The sequence below is a fragment of the Temnothorax americanus genome, unplaced genomic scaffold (assembly GCF_048541705.1).
Source record: "Temnothorax americanus isolate GAGA-0224 unplaced genomic scaffold, ASM4854170v1 Scaffold138, whole genome shotgun sequence".
Classification (NCBI taxonomy): domain Eukaryota; kingdom Metazoa; phylum Arthropoda; class Insecta; order Hymenoptera; family Formicidae; genus Temnothorax; species Temnothorax americanus.
In genome coordinates, this window is record NW_027509273.1 from 263,241 (window position 1) to 279,280 (window position 16,040).

Below are 16,040 nucleotides of genomic sequence, written 5' to 3' on the forward strand. Positions count from 1 at the left end.
CCATATTATTCTATTTCGTTAACTTTAACGTTTAATGTCTGTTACAAAAATAATTTGTTAAAGCAAAGAAGAGTTGGTATATGAACAGTTGGATCTTATATTTAAGACCGTCACTTTCTCTTAAGACCGAATTAGCATCTTTAGACATTACTTAAGACGGTCTTGAAGTAGGAATCGATTATGTATACTGGCCATATAATTTTATATTTTATATTTCAGAAAGCACATAAATACAAAGTACACTGAGAAAGAAATTTGTGTATTCACTGAGAAAAAATATACTAATAAAAAAGAAAATTTTCTTCATTTTAGTAAATGGAATCACAGTTGTATGCAAATTAATATTTACTAAAATGCAGTAAATTTTTTTCTCAATGTATTCTCTGCTTTAATCATGGTAAAAGCATGTTAAAGCTCTGTTAAAGCAGATAATAGTTGGTCTTGTTTTGTTAATAACTTGAACGAGTGACGGGAAAGATTAATGACCTCAAACTTTTTAAAGGTCAAGGTCAACATCAAGGTCCGATAAAAGTCATTTGAGACTGACTGTGTAAAGACAAATATTTATCCCTTTCTAGAGATGTAATAGAAGAGGTAAATTATTATTAATTAATTAATTGATTATGTGATTTATAGTTCTAATTAATTATATATACAACTTTTTATTAGGAAATATAAGCAATATGTCTAACAAAATATAAGAAATTCTGTATATTATTAAAATTTATTTTAGGTAACTTTTAACCATTAAATTCTTATTATACAGCATGTATAAAAGTAATTATTTTTGGACGTATTATCTATCGAATATTTGAAATACTTTATATTTAAGATGTTTCAAAAATATATTTTAGAAGCAACAAAGCTTTCAATCTATATTTTGTATTACTTTATTCTCATTAACTTATGTCAATTTATATTAGCTTCAATTAATTCATGTATAATAATGTTATCTGTCAAATAATTACATTTATATAAGGTTATAACATAAAATAAATTTTGATCTCGGCTGTTAAAAGTAAAAAAAAAGAAAAACCGCTAAGTGCTTACATAAAAAAAAGATGTATAAATTAATATTTAATATAACCTACGAGAATATCTTCTTCCTTTAAAAAAGCGTGTAAAGTTAAATGTACAAAAAAATGGTATCATAAAAAATTACCTTTAGAAAAACATTAAGAAAAACGCTAAATGCGCATATGAAAAAGGTGCTATATAAAAAAACTTTACTTTTATGCAACCTGTCCAAAAACTTGTACCGAAAAATTACTTTAATATAATCAAGTATATTTGAATCTCAATTTTACTATGTTGTTATATATTAATATAATATAAAAAAAATTTAAATAATATACAATTATGTTAAAAAAGAATAAACTTGTATTATAAATATTGATTCATCTGTTGGCATTATTTTTATAGAAAAGATACACATTTAAACCCTAAATTATATATTTATTTTAGAAACACTGTTACTTAATAATTAATTTCTGTTTTATATTAAATACTTCAAGTTATCTTTGCAATCTTGCGTACTTTTAACAAAACAATTCATTGTCAGTTGGCACAATTGTTTGATGTTAATAATTTTGTAGGAAAAACTGATTTAACAGATTTATATACATCTATTATTTGTACAAAAAAAAAACAGTTTCATGATAAATTATTTCTAATAAAGGTAAACAAATATGTTTCTTGTAAATAAACTTTTAACTTTTTTCTTACATTAAAGTAATAACATTTTTTGATACAAGTTTTTAACAGATTACATAAAAGTAACATCTTTTTATTAAGCATTTTTTATATAAGTACCTAATGTCTTTTTACCTTATTTTAAAATTGTTTTAATAAAACTAAGAAATAGAATATGTACTTACTTCCTACAGACACTATCGAATATTTCTTTTAGAGGCAAATACGTCTCTCGGGAAAGTTGTAACATTTCTGATATAATAGCAGCCTGTTGTATTTTGCATTTTGTTTTAGTATGATTATGTTCTTCTTTTATATGTATTTCGCCATTCTTCTCAATAGTTATTTTACCCGGACATCTTGAAGAACGACGAGTACTGCATTGTAAAATGTTATTATTTCGAAAATCTTTGTTATAGGTGTAGTCATTGTACACATAAACTGTTGTACCAGGTTGCTTTCCAGGTATTTCGTTCATCTAGAAAATTAATGGTAAAATAAAAATCAATATAAAAAAATTGAGAAATATAAAACACTTCTATCGATCATAAATAATATTAAAGTTATGTAAAATTTTTAAGTTTGTTAAATGAAGGAAAGATTTGTCAAACATAAGCATGTCTATGTTACAATTATTAAACTGAAAGTATATTTGTTAAACGTACTTGTAAATACTTTATTTACAAAGTTTGTGGCATATATATTATTTCTTCAGCATTACACAAATGAAAAAGATTTTCTGAGATATTGTGCAGTATACAAAATACCATATATATACATATATATATATATATATATATATATATATATAATAAAAATTTAACAACAAAGTAACTCAAACACTATATTAAATTCCTTTATCGAATTAATTAAACGACAAAACTCTTATTGCTAATATCAACGCTGTAAATAATTTAGTATAATTTATAGAAAAATAAATGTAGATTTGTGGAATTGTATACGTATATATGTATATGTATACATGCATATATATATTTTTTTTCTCTGTATAGATTAAAAAATAATATTGTTTATTGAAAATGCAAGTTAATTAATCTTTGTCTGGCCTGCTGGCCACTTGCCAAATCTTCTTCCTGCATGTTTTCTTGTACGTTATTTTCTTGCACTCCTTCGGGACGCATATCATTCAAAACATCAAGGCGTCCACCATTGCAAATGTTATGCAGCACAGAACAGGCAACAATAATCCTTCCAACCGACAAAGGACTGTATCGTAACATTCGCTCTTTGAGGATACACCGAAACCTAGATTTGAGAGTTCCGATGCATCTTTCTACACAGCAACGTGCTTTAACAAGAGCATCTGTATAGCGGCTATCAGGCGTATTTGGTTGGGCATTGACAATAGGAGTCATCAACCACGGCTGCTGTGGGTACCCAGAATCGCCAATGAGCCACGTGTCGGTGTCTCCTACAGCAAATTAAATACACGTCATTGAAAGTTGTATATACACTTATAATGCATTAATCGTTTTTGTTAATATATGTATGTAAAATATATGTATGTATATGTATATGTATATGTATATGTACATGTATATGTATATGTATGTATGACTTTTGTACCTTACCGTGCTCGTAATTGTTACGTAAATGTTCAAGAATTGCAGAATTCCTCCATATGTAGGAGTCGTGTGTTGCACCTGCGTGTCGCGGATTCACGTTGAGAATATTTAAATCAGCATCACAGATCTGCAATATATTACAATATATCAAATTGTTTTTATGATAAATAAGCCTGTATATAATGAAGTCATTCATTTTATGTCCGCTTGCGTATATATTTAACTTACAATTTGCACATTTTTTGAGTGGAAGCCCTTTCTATTCAAGTAATTATGTTCCTCTTCTGCTGGGGTTATCAACGCAATATGCGTCCCGTCTATTGCGCCTATCGTGCCCGGAAATCCGAATGATTGAAGAAATGTTCTCTTTTTTTCTTCAATGACCCTTCGGTCAGTCGGGAACACAATCCATCTCTGCCCTAGGTGTCTACATATCAAATAAGTCACCATAGCGACATATCCCGACATCGTTGACTGAGCGATTGGGAACAGAAAATTCTGCCCAATTGACCTCTGGTAGCTTCCTGTAGCATAGAAATGAAGCACAGCCAATATCTTCAATTCTGGAGCTACGGATCTTCCATGTGCAGGGACAGACATATGTGGGCGTAACTCTTCAATGAGGTATTGAACCATTCCCTTATTTAAGCGGAAAAGTTCTATGAATTGTGATTCGCACATAGCAAATGGATCACTTGCGTCTCTTAACAAATGCCTCTTATTCCGATATGTTAAAATATCCTGACGCCTATCTTCTTCTATTTCAGCAAGAAATAGGGCATTTAAAATATGCTCTGGAAACATTTCTGCAATGTACATTTACAGAGATGCAAATTCCAAAATTCACACATATTTTCAGGAGACTTGAAATTTCAATCCTTATTCTTTTACTTGGCTGTGTACAATCATAGAATATAAAAATAATTAATGAAATGATGATATACATACCTATTAAAGTTACCAAAAAACACTTTTCAACAAAATCTTCAATCGTATACTTTGGATAGTCCTATCCAAGTTTTGACGCTTTCAATCCTTTTTTGTTTACTGGGAAGGTGGGGATTTATCAATCGTATACTTTCGGTAAGAAAAAACTTCCCAGTAAACAAAAAAGGATCCCCACCTTCCCAGTAAACAAAAAGGATTGAAAGCGTCAAAACCTGGATAGGACTATCCAAAGTATACGATTGAAGATTTTGTTGAAAAGTGTTTTTTGGTAACTTTAATAGGTATGTATATCATCATTTCATTAATTATTTTTATATTCTATGATTGTACACAGCCAAGTAAAAGAATAAGGATTGAAATTTCAAGTCTCCTGAAAATATGTGTGAATTTTGGAATTTGCATCTCTGTAAATGTACATTGCAGAAATGTTTCCAGAGCATATTTTAAATGCCCTATTTCTTGCTGAAATAGAAGAAGATAGGCGTCAGGATATTTTAACATATCGGAATAAGAGGCATTTGTTAAGAGACGCAAGTGATCCATTTGCTATGTGCGAATCACAATTCATAGAACTTTTCCGCTTAAATAAGGGAATGGTTCAATACCTCATTGAAGAGTTACGCCCACATATGTCTGTCCCTGCACATGGAAGATCCGTAGCTCCAGAATTGAAGATATTGGCTGTGCTTCATTTCTATGCTACAGGAAGCTACCAGAGGTCAATTGGGCAGAATTTTCTGTTCCCAATCGCTCAGTCAACGATGTCGGGATATGTCGCTATGGTGACTTATTTGATATGTAGACACCTAGGGCAGAGATGGATTGTGTTCCCGACTGACCGAAGGGTCATTGAAGAAAAAAAGAGAACATTTCTTCAATCATTCGGATTTCCGGGCACGATAGGCGCAATAGACGGGACGCATATTGCGTTGATAACCCCAGCAGAAGAGGAACATAATTACTTGAATAGAAAGGGCTTCCACTCAAAAAATGTGCAAATTGTAAGTTAAATATATACGCAAGCGGACATAAAATGAATGACTTCATTATATACAGGCTTATTTATCATAAAAACAATTTGATATATTGTAATATATTGCAGATCTGTGATGCTGATTTAAATATTCTCAACGTGAATCCGCGACACGCAGGTGCAACACACGACTCCTACATATGGAGGAATTCTGCAATTCTTGAACATTTACGTAACAATTACGAGCACGGTAAGGTACAAAAGTCATACATACATATACATATACATGTACATATACATATACATATACATATACATACATATATTTTACATACATATATTAACAAAAACGATTAATGCATTATAAGTGTATATACAACTTTCAATGACGTGTATTTAATTTGCTGTAGGAGACACCGACACGTGGCTCATTGGCGATTCTGGGTACCCACAGCAGCCGTGGTTGATGACTCCTATTGTCAATGCCCAACCAAATACGCCTGATAGCCGCTATACAGATGCTCTTGTTAAAGCACGTTGCTGTGTAGAAAGATGCATCGGAACTCTCAAATCTAGGTTTCGGTGTATCCTCAAAGAGCGAATGTTACGATACAGTCCTTTGTCGGTTGGAAGGATTATTGTTGCCTGTTCTGTGCTGCATAACATTTGCAATGGTGGACGCCTTGATGTTTTGAATGATATGCGTCCCGAAGGAGTGCAAGAAAATAACGTACAAGAAAACATGCAGGAAGAAGATTTGGCAAGTGGCCAGCAGGCCAGACAAAGATTAATTAACTTGCATTTTCAATAAACAATATTATTTTTTAATCCATACAGAGAAAAAAAATATATATATGCATGTATACATATACATATATACGTATACAATTCCACAAATCCACATTTATTTTTCTATAAATTATACTAAATTATTTACAGCGTTGATATTAGCAATAAGAGTTTTGTCGTTTAATTAATTCGATAAAGAAATTTAATATAGTGTTTGAGTTACTTTGTTGTTAAATTTTTATTATATATATATATATATATATATATATAATATGTATATATTATTTCTGTAATATATTACATGGCCTTTTTGTTATATACACATCAATAAACATGTATTTGTATATTTATCATTTATTATTCCGGAAACGCGCGTTTCACAATAATTTCCAAACAATCCGCGATTCGCTTTAAATTTCCATTAATGTCATTCAGGACACTCAAAGATTTATTGTTCATTTCACTAATACTGTCCACTAACTCGGAAGAACGCGCTCGCTGGCTGGACGACTCCGAGTGGTTCGGCAGTGAGGCAGATCGGGGCCTCTTATTTCGGCTGGTACCCGGACTTTCTGTATCCTCTGCGGAGAGAAGCTCAATAACTTCGTCAGTTTCCTGAAACCAAATGAAAAGAGTAATTAATGCAGGCATTAAATCTTTAAACAATAATTGTTTATGTTGTTTAGTACACTTGTAGTATGTGGTGTTTATATCACAACATTTATAATTGACATCACCCAACTTCTGAAAAATTTAATTCATTAAACATGTATAATACATTATATTCAGTTTCGCAATATACCTTCATTCATGGCAATTACTAGGCTGTTAAATCTTTCAACAATAATTGTTCATGTTCAAAACGTTGATATGTATTGTCGACATTACAAATTTTAGTTAGGGCCGCTCGACTTCTGAAAAATTGAAGTCGTGAGAAACGTAAAAGTACATTGTTCAGTTTTACAATATACTTTACTTTATGAAAAATGGTGCACTACGAAATCTTTAGTAATTAACTGACAATGAATAATACTTATAAATACACATACATCATTAATCGAGGTTGTGCTGAATCAAGTAAAAATTTGCAACGTCGACAATACATATCAAGGTTTGTAGAACATGAACAATTACTGTTTGAAGATTTAACGGATAAGATTTGTCAGTAATGAATGTATACTGCAAAAAGGAACAAGAAGAAAAAAAGGAAAAAGGAACAAGAAAGGAACAAGAAGTCGAGCGGTTTCAACTATAAAAGTTGTGATGTCGACAACACATACCACAAATTTACTAAAAAACATCTATTGTTTACTTGAATTAAAATAAATAAATATTGAAATTATAGAAGAAAAAGTAGAGAGAAAGGGAGACAGACAGACGTACGTACAGAGAAAGAAAGTGAATGTTTATCAAATTATAGTAGGTGAAAAAGTAAAAAATAAGTATTTCTTTACGAACATACTTCAAATTCCAAGCCGTATTCCTGTAGCCCTTCGTCCCCATCTGCTGCAGTCATGCCCATTATATTTAAGAGGCGTATCTCCTGATCTGTGAGGTTTTCCATCACCGGGGCCCCACCTCCAGTAGCTGTGAAGTCTTTCTTTAATTCAGCATACTGCTTCTTTACCCGGCATTTCCAGTCTGCGACAACCTGTAAAATCCATATTATATTCAATGAATGCTCGCTGCGGTTACTATGCAGCTAACAAAATTGTCAATTTATATATCTTTTTAAATCATGTACTAAATAAAGCTATTGTTTATATAAAATCGTGCATACTTCATTTATATATATATATATATATACACACATACATATATTATCTTTGAATATTATTATTGTATAGAATTATGAATATTATTGAGCCTCAAATGTTAAAAAATCTATGAATAATTATAATTTATTAAAATTGTTTACACACCTGTTTCCATTGTTTTACTGTCCTCGTCTCAGTCTGCAGGGCATTCAAAACGTCCACCAACTCTTGCCACTGTCGGTGCAAATTTTCTTTGCCTCTGGCTCCGACAAATTTATTCGTTATGAGCTCGCTATGATGCTCGCTATAATCGAGGATTATTCCGAAATGCTCTTCCGTGGTTCTCATCTAAAAACAAAGAAAAATTTAATTTATGTATAAATCACCAATCACTAATAATATAAGTTAATGAAAACATTGAATCTTCAAGTTGTTAAAGAAACCGATGTATTAATCGTATAAAAAATTTATCTCACATAAACAATAATATTTTCATGTAAATTTTGTAAAGTTTTCAGAATATACAAACGTAAAATTGTTTATAAAATTATAACTTTACCACAGCGGTTGTTATTTCCTTTAAGCTGTCTTCTTCTTCTTCTTCTTCTTCTTCTTCTTCTTCTTCTTCTTCTTCTTCCGCTTATTGGCACTTAAGGGGATCCTAAATACCGACAAAACAAAGCTCGTTCTTTAAAACGGCTTTATAGATCGCAAAATCCTTTTACAGGAGTAAAGTATAGGCACTAATGAAGAGTGGGAATGTAAAATAATTAGTAACAATTGAAAAAATGTAAAAATGCTGTCACCTCATTTTCTAATATAAACAGTTGTATAAGTAATATGTACGAAATTTAATGTTCCCACTCTTCAGAAGACGTGCACAAACAATAACGTACCTTTGAAATTGAGATTGAAAGCCTGGAATAATAATGAGAGCTTCGAAGAAATTATAACCTATAACCCCAAGTTCCGATAAGTTGAGCTGTGAATGGCTGTCATTCGGTGCCGGGTGCCGCACCCGGAAAAAATGCATGATACGGCACTACAAACATGACTATAGACTAATGAATTTCACTAGATCGCCCACTCCCTGCAGTCTATTGTCTATTGTCTATAATTTTCATGATCCGTACCCAGTTCATGAAACGCAAGATACACGCACAGTATATATGTCAAAATAACCTGTATACACAGAGAGATTAGAGTGACATGTGGACTGTGCGTGTGTCTTGCGTTTCGCGAACCGCGAATTATGTAGACCGGGCTTTAAAATTACCTAGGTATGCCTAGGCGTAATTCCTGAACGCACTCCAGAATTGAAGATGCGAAAAGAAAAGTCGTTCATTGGTGTTATGTGTGTGTTTGAGATCGCATTTTATAAGATGAAAGTGACTAAGGTTCGCGTAAAATCGTCGCATGAAACTTGTCACGGAAATATTCGGTATAGCATGGATCTTTCGAGATTAGCTTTCCTGAAACTTTAACATTGTCATCAATAATAAAGTCAAATAACAACGCTAGAACAAAGGAACGATCCATGCTATACACAAAACACTCGAAAACAGATGACGACCCCGTCGGGTCACCACGTGAAATCGGTGACGTCAGCTCCATGACGCGGGACTCCGACGGCCAATCACCCTCCCGAAATTTTGAGAAATCTGCAGGGAGGGAGTTTCGCCTCGGAGGTGTTAAAGGGACCGCCGCTGCGCCGCGGAATCGATTTTCGCTCGCAGATCACCGCTAGTATCATTATACACCCGCCTTGCTTCACCGCTCATCACCGCTTTTCGCACTTAATCGTTATATCGCCGCTTTCGCCGAGCTAAACTCTGTGCGCGCTCTCGGTATTTTGCCTGAAACGGAAAAGACTGTAAATAACTGTACATTATACATTTTTGAATATATTTAGTTTATTTTTCAATTCTGTGCTTGTCCCCTTTTTTTGTGGTCGTCTTCTACCTCGCGCTTTCTCGCGCTACCGCGTGCTCTCGAACATTTTGGTCCTTCGAGCCGGATCAGCGCCGGCAACCGCGAGTTCGGGAGTGCCTCCTCCAACCGAAGACGACCATGAGTCTCGACCAGAGCAACATGGTCAGCAGCCAACACGAACTCTTCAAACGTATCTCCAGAGCCGAAGAGAACCTGAAGAAGATGGGGCAAGCGAACATCACCCTCGCCGCCATCGAGACCCGCATTCGCATCCTCGACGACCTGTGGGCAAAGTTCGAGAGTCAGCACGACCTGATTCGAAACTGCTACAAGGATTCGAGCCGCTACGCTGAAAGTGAGTACGCTCAATCAGACTTACTCGAGGCCGCCGAGATGGCTTACGTGCAGCAGCGTAGCGTCCTGTCCGGCGAGGCCGATCGCCGCAAGCCCGCGCAAGCCTCCGCGCCGGTGGAGCACGGTACCGACCGCGCGTCGCGAACTTCGCTGCCCCGTATCCAATTACGGGAATTTTCGGGTTCCTACGAGGACTGGCCATCCTTCCGTGATCTCTTCAAATCAGTGATCGGTGAGCAGTCGTCCATCTCGAAAGTCGAACGGTTGCACTATCTGCGTTCATGCCTCAAGGGGCCGGCTGAAAACATAATAAAATCATTAACGATTACGGGCGAAAATTACGATCGTGCGTGGGAGCTGCTCTGCCAGCACTACGAAAATAAGAGAGAGCTGATACGCTCCAACTTCGCCACGTTTACCGCCGTGGCGAAGATGAAAGCCGCTACCGCCGACGAACTCAGCCGCGTCCAGAACGCCGTCACGTCCGCCGTCAATGCGCAGGAAAGCATCGGAAGGCCCATCGACTCGCACGGCATGGACCTTTTTAATCACCTCGTAGTCGAACTGTTTGACCCGCGAACGCGTCTGGAATGGGAGTCCTCCTCGGGAGACTCCTTCGAGCCGCCGACTCACGCTACGCTGATGACCTTCATCAACAAACGGATCCTCACGCTGAACGCAGCGAATCCAAAGACCACTAAACCCGCGAGTGAACAATCACGGTCCGCGAAAACTCACGTCGCGAAGCGTTCCGAGCCTTCTCAGTGTCCGCTCTGCAAGGGGAAGCACTCGCTCATGGGGTGCCCCGACTTCAAGGCCAAGGTGGCCAGCGAGAGGAAGACAGTGGTCGAGACTAATAAGCTCTGCTTCAATTGCCTCGGCAATCATCAGATGGCGAAGTGCAAGTCAACCCGGAACTGCTTCACGTGCAACGCGCGGCACCACTCGATGTTGCACGACGCGTACGTTTCCGCGACGGCACCCCCCGCGGAAGTCAGCACGCTTTCCGCCGTCGGAAAGGCCGACGACAGTAAGGCGATTCTTCTCGCGACCGCGCGCGTGACTATCGCCGATCGGCACGGAGATCCTCACGAGGTTCGGGTGCTCATCGACCAGGGCTCCGAAGTGTCGATCGTGTCGGAGTCCCTGGTGCAGCGACTACGCCTGCCGCGATCGCGCACGCGAGTGTCTATCTTCGGCATCGGCGGCTCCCAGTCGGGATCCACACGAGGCAAGGTGTCCCTGACCATCAAGTCGAAGACCACCGGAGCCACTCTCACCGCCGTCGCGTTCGTGCTTCCGCGTCTCTCGCTCTACCAGGGCGCCGCGAATAAGTGCTGCACCTCGTGGCCTCACCTCCGAGGGCTTCCTCTGGCCGACCCTCGCTTCGCCGCCAACGACCCAGTCGAGCTGTTGCTGGGCGCCGAGGTGTGCTCGACCATCCTGGAGGATGGTCTCCGCCGAGGCGAACCTTAAACGCCGATCGCTCAGAAAACCATCCTGGGATGGATTCTTTCAGGGGGCTGTGGTGCGACCCTCCACTGTCACCACAGCTCACTCCAGTGTACCGCCGACCATGACTTGGCCGAGTTGGTCCGCCGTTTCTGGGAGCAAGAGAGCGAGCCTCCCGCCTCCGTCGCGCTCACTCCCGAGGAAGAGGAGTGCGAGCAACACTTTGTACGCACCCACGAGCGCACACCCGCTGGCCGGTACGTCGTCCGACTGCCGTTCTCCTCGACGCCGGAGCACCTCGCCGAGACCCGCAAGCCCGCTGAGCGACTACTCACGGCCATGGAACGCAAGTGCGCCCGAGATTTCCGGTTCGGAGAACTCTACCGCTCGTTTATGCGTGAGTACGAGGACCTCGGGCACTTGGAGGCCGTAGCACCGTCGGACGAGAACACAACTCGCGGCGTGTGCTACCTGCCACACCATGGCGTGTTGAAAGAAGCCAGCACTACCACCAAACTCCGCGTAGTGTTTAATGGCTCGCAACGCACCAGCTCCGGAGACTCGCTCAACGACCACCTCTTCGCAGGCGCAAATCTCCTGCCGGCACTTTCTGACGTGCTCTTGCGCTGGCGTCGGCACCGCTACGTGATGATCACCGACATCGAGAAGATGTATCGCCAGATCATCGTCCACCCGGAAGATCGTGACCACCAGCGGATCCTGTGGCGAAGTGCCGTCGAACTACTCGTGCGCGTTCTCCGCCTGACAACGGTCACCTATGGCCTCACGTGCTCACCGTGGGTCGCGATTCGCACGCTCCTGCAACTCGCCAAAGACGAGGGGGCTCGGTTTCCGCGTGGCGCGATCGCTCTCGAGGACGACCGATACGTGGACGATGTCGTGACCGGTGCGGACACTATCGACGACGCGGTTGCCGTGCAAACCAAACTGCGCGAACTCTGCACGGCGGGCGGGTTTCCGTTGCGCAAGTGGGCCGCGAACTCCGAAGACGTTCTCGTCGGCATCCCGCAGGAGCACCGACTTAAACGCGCCCTCCACGTGTGGGAGACAGACGGACACTCCACTCTCGGCCTCCGCTGGCACCCGACGGAAGACGAATTTTCCTTCGCGATTCGTCCGCGCGCAATCACCGTATTCACAAAGAGGCGCGTCCTCTCGGAGACCGTACGCTTATTCGATCCATTAGGGTGGCTCACCCCCGTCGTGATCCGAGCGAAAATCCTCATCCAGTCCACCTGGCTGAAGGGGCTGGACTGGGACGCCCCTCTTCCGTCGGCCGACGCTCAACAATGGGGGAGCTTCCTGGAGGAGCTTCCGCGGCTTGAACTCGTTCGCGTGACCCGCTGGCTTGACAGCGGAGCAGATTCCCGAGTCGAGATCCACGGATTCGCCGACGCGTCCGAGCGAGGCTACGCCGCGGCCGTCTACCTCCGCGTCACGAGGAACGGTTCCGCCATACTGCACTTGCTCATGGCAAAGAGCAAGGTAGCCCCGATTCGACAGGTGTCCCTCGCTCGACTCGAACTGTCCGCGGCCGCACTGCTCACTAAATTAACGCGACACGCTCGCGACACTTTACGCTTGTCCACAGCACCGATCTTCCTTTGGTCCGACGCCCGGGTGACACTTTACTGGATCAAGGGTCACGCATCCCGGTGGAAGACGTTCGTGGCCAACCGGGTATCGCTGAACCAGCGAACTCTCCCCGAGGCCCAGTGGCGGCACGTTCCTGGACGAGAAAACCCGGCCGACTGCGCCTCCCGGGGGATCGCGCCCAGCGAGCTGATCGGCCATCCGCTGTGGTGGACGGGTCCACCGTGGCTGCGGAAGTACCGAACCCAGTGGCCCGCCGAGAGCGACGAGATCCCCGACGCGGAGATGCCGGAACGGAAGGCCGTCGTGCAAGCCGCCGTCGGAAGGATCGACACGGAGCCCGACACGCTCCTTCGATTCTCGTCACTGCACCGACTGTTGCGAGTCACCGCGTGGTGCCTACGATGGCGACGCACCACCTCCCGCACCAACGATCACGGCCCGGACGATCGGGCGACACTCACTCCGGAGGAACTCGACGCGGCACACGTCCTTTGGCTTCGAATGGTGCAATCACTGCACTATCCGGAGGAAATCAGGGCCGTCACCGCCGGCCGCACTGTGCCGCACCGCAGCCCACTTGCCAAGCTGAGTCCCTTCCTCGACGACCACGGCGTGCTCAGAGTCGGAGGGCGACTCAAACACGCTCTGATTCCGGACGACGAACGCCATCCAATGATCGCTCCCTCGGAGTCCTGGCTCACTCGCCTGCTCGTGGAGTCTTGCCACCGACGAACACTCCACGGTGGAGTGCAACTTACGCTCGGTACTCTTCGGCTCCGCCACTGGATTCCACGAGGCAGAGCCGTGGTGAAACGGCTGCTGCATCGGTGCGTCACTTGCACCCGATGGCGAGCCGCCACTCCGCAACCACCGATGGGCAGTCTTCCTCGGGCACGGGTCGCTCCGGCGCGTCCATTTCAACGAACCGGCGTGGATTACGCCGGCCCGATCCATATCCGCACGACCAAAGGGCGAGGACACCGCGCGCACAAGGCGTTCATCGCCGTCTTCGTGTGCCTCGTCACCAAAGCGGTGCACCTGGAGGTAGTCTCCGACTACACGACGGAGGCGTTCTTGGCCGCCCTCCGTCGCTTCACTGCACGCCGAGGGCTCTGTTCGGACATCTACTCCGACTGCGGCACCAACTTCATTGGAGCGGACCGGGCATTAAAAAATCTTCTCCGCGCGTCGTCATCCGACGGCCGGCGCATCGCTCATGATGCCTCCGCCCACGGAACTCGGTGGCATTTCAATCCTCCAGCCGCACCGCATTTCGGCGGACTCTGGGAGGCGGCGGTGAAATCCACCAAGTTCCACCTGCGACGGGTCATCGGCGAGACGACCCTCACCTTCGAGGAAATGGCCACTTTCCTCGCTCAGGTTGAGGCGTGCCTAAATTCTCGGCCACTACACGCTCTCTCTGATGATCCTGACGACGTCTCAGCACTGACGCCGGGGCACTTCCTCATCGGGGCACCGCTGCTGGCGGCTCCTGAGCCGTCACTTGAGGAAAGGCCGGACAATTCCTTGTCTCGATGGCACCTGGTGCAGAAGATGCGCGATCATTTCTGGCAGCGGTGGTCGCGCGAATGCATTCAGCACCTCGCGTCTCGACCAAAGTGGCTGACAGCTGAGGACGTTCCTGAGGTCGGCAGGCTGTGCCTGATCCGGGCCGAGATCTCGCCGCCGAATCGATGGCCTCTCGCACGGATCGTTAAGCTGCATCCTGGAGACGACGGCGTCGTTCGAGTGGTGACCGTCCGCACGGCCGCCTCCGAATTCGTCCGGCCCCTTGTCAAACTGGTGCTGCTTCCTGGGGCCGCCGACACCACCACCACCGTCGAGGATACGTGAGCCACCGAACAGCCCTCGCTTTCTCGCGTAGAATCGCTCGCGCTTTCCTCACCGTCCGTCGTTTCGCGTTATTACGTTTTATCGCGCGTCACTTCACGTAATTGTTACAATTGTCCTTCCGCCAACGTGCCACGTGCACGTCACGAAATCAGTGAGTTCGGCCGTCAGCCGTAACTCCACTCACACGCGCGTTACATTGCGACCGCGCGCTTCGGAGGCGAGTTCGGAAACGATCCGACGAGCATCCTCAATGGAGAAGATACCGACTGAGGGGACGAAGGCGAGGATCGATAACGTGAGACGCCCAAACCGTAGTGACCGGCAGAGGCAATGGACCAGAGGACCATCCCGCATACCTGGCGCACAAATGTGCGACGCCAGATTTACCGACGAAGCAAAGTTCCCGAAAAGGATACCGGCTTCGGGTACAAAGATACCCGACGGTCTTACCAAGACCTGGGATACCTCCCCAGGAGGTCGGCGCCATTGTCCGACAAAGTCCGGGCGAAACGCACTTTCGCCAGGAACTTGCACATCCGACGGTCTTACCAAGACCTGGGATACCTCCCCAGGAGGTCGGCGCCATTGTCCGACAAAATCCGGGCGAAACACATTTTCGCCAGGAACTTATCGATCCGACGGTCGTACCAGGACCTGGGACATCCTCCCAGGGGGTCGGCGCCATTGTCCGACAAAATCCGGGCGAAACGCACTTTCGCCAGGAACTTATCTACCCGACGGCCATACCAGGACCTGGGACACCCTCCCAGGGGGTCGGCGCCATTGTCCGACAAAACCTAGGCGAAACGCACTTTCGCCAGGAACTTATCTACCCGACGGCCGTACCAGGACCTGGGACACCCTCCCAGGGGGTCGGCGCCATTGTCCAGCCAAATCCGGGCGAAACGCACTTTCGCCAGGAACTTATATATCCGACGGCCGTACCAGAACCTGGGACACCCTCCCAGGGGGTCGGCGCCATTGTCCAGCCAAATCCGGGCGAAACGCACTTTCGCCAGGAACTTATATATCCGACGGCCGTACCAGGACCTGGGACACCCTCCCAGGGGGTCGGCGCCATTGTCC

General features: G+C 43.8%; 2 protein-coding genes across 2 annotated transcripts; one reads left to right on the top strand and one right to left on the bottom strand.

The window, feature by feature from the left end:
* Positions 1-6,242: 6,242 nt before the first annotated feature.
* On the bottom strand, positions 6,243-8,874 carry LOC143894364 (uncharacterized). Its single transcript, XM_077400557.1, has 5 exons — positions 8,642-8,874; positions 8,305-8,406; positions 7,911-8,093; positions 7,451-7,639; positions 6,243-6,603 (listed from the first exon to the last, which is right to left on the bottom strand). Exons 3-5 carry the CDS (start codon positions 8,091-8,093, stop codon positions 6,346-6,348), a joined length of 630 nt encoding a protein of 209 aa, XP_077256683.1. The 5' UTR covers positions 8,305-8,406; positions 8,642-8,874; the 3' UTR covers positions 6,243-6,345.
* Positions 8,875-11,822: 2,948 nt separating this feature from the next.
* LOC143894374 (uncharacterized) lies at positions 11,823-14,954 on the top strand. Its single transcript, XM_077400567.1, has one exon. It carries the CDS (start codon positions 11,823-11,825, stop codon positions 14,952-14,954), a length of 3,132 nt encoding a protein of 1,043 aa, XP_077256693.1.
* Positions 14,955-16,040: the final 1,086 nt, after the last annotated feature.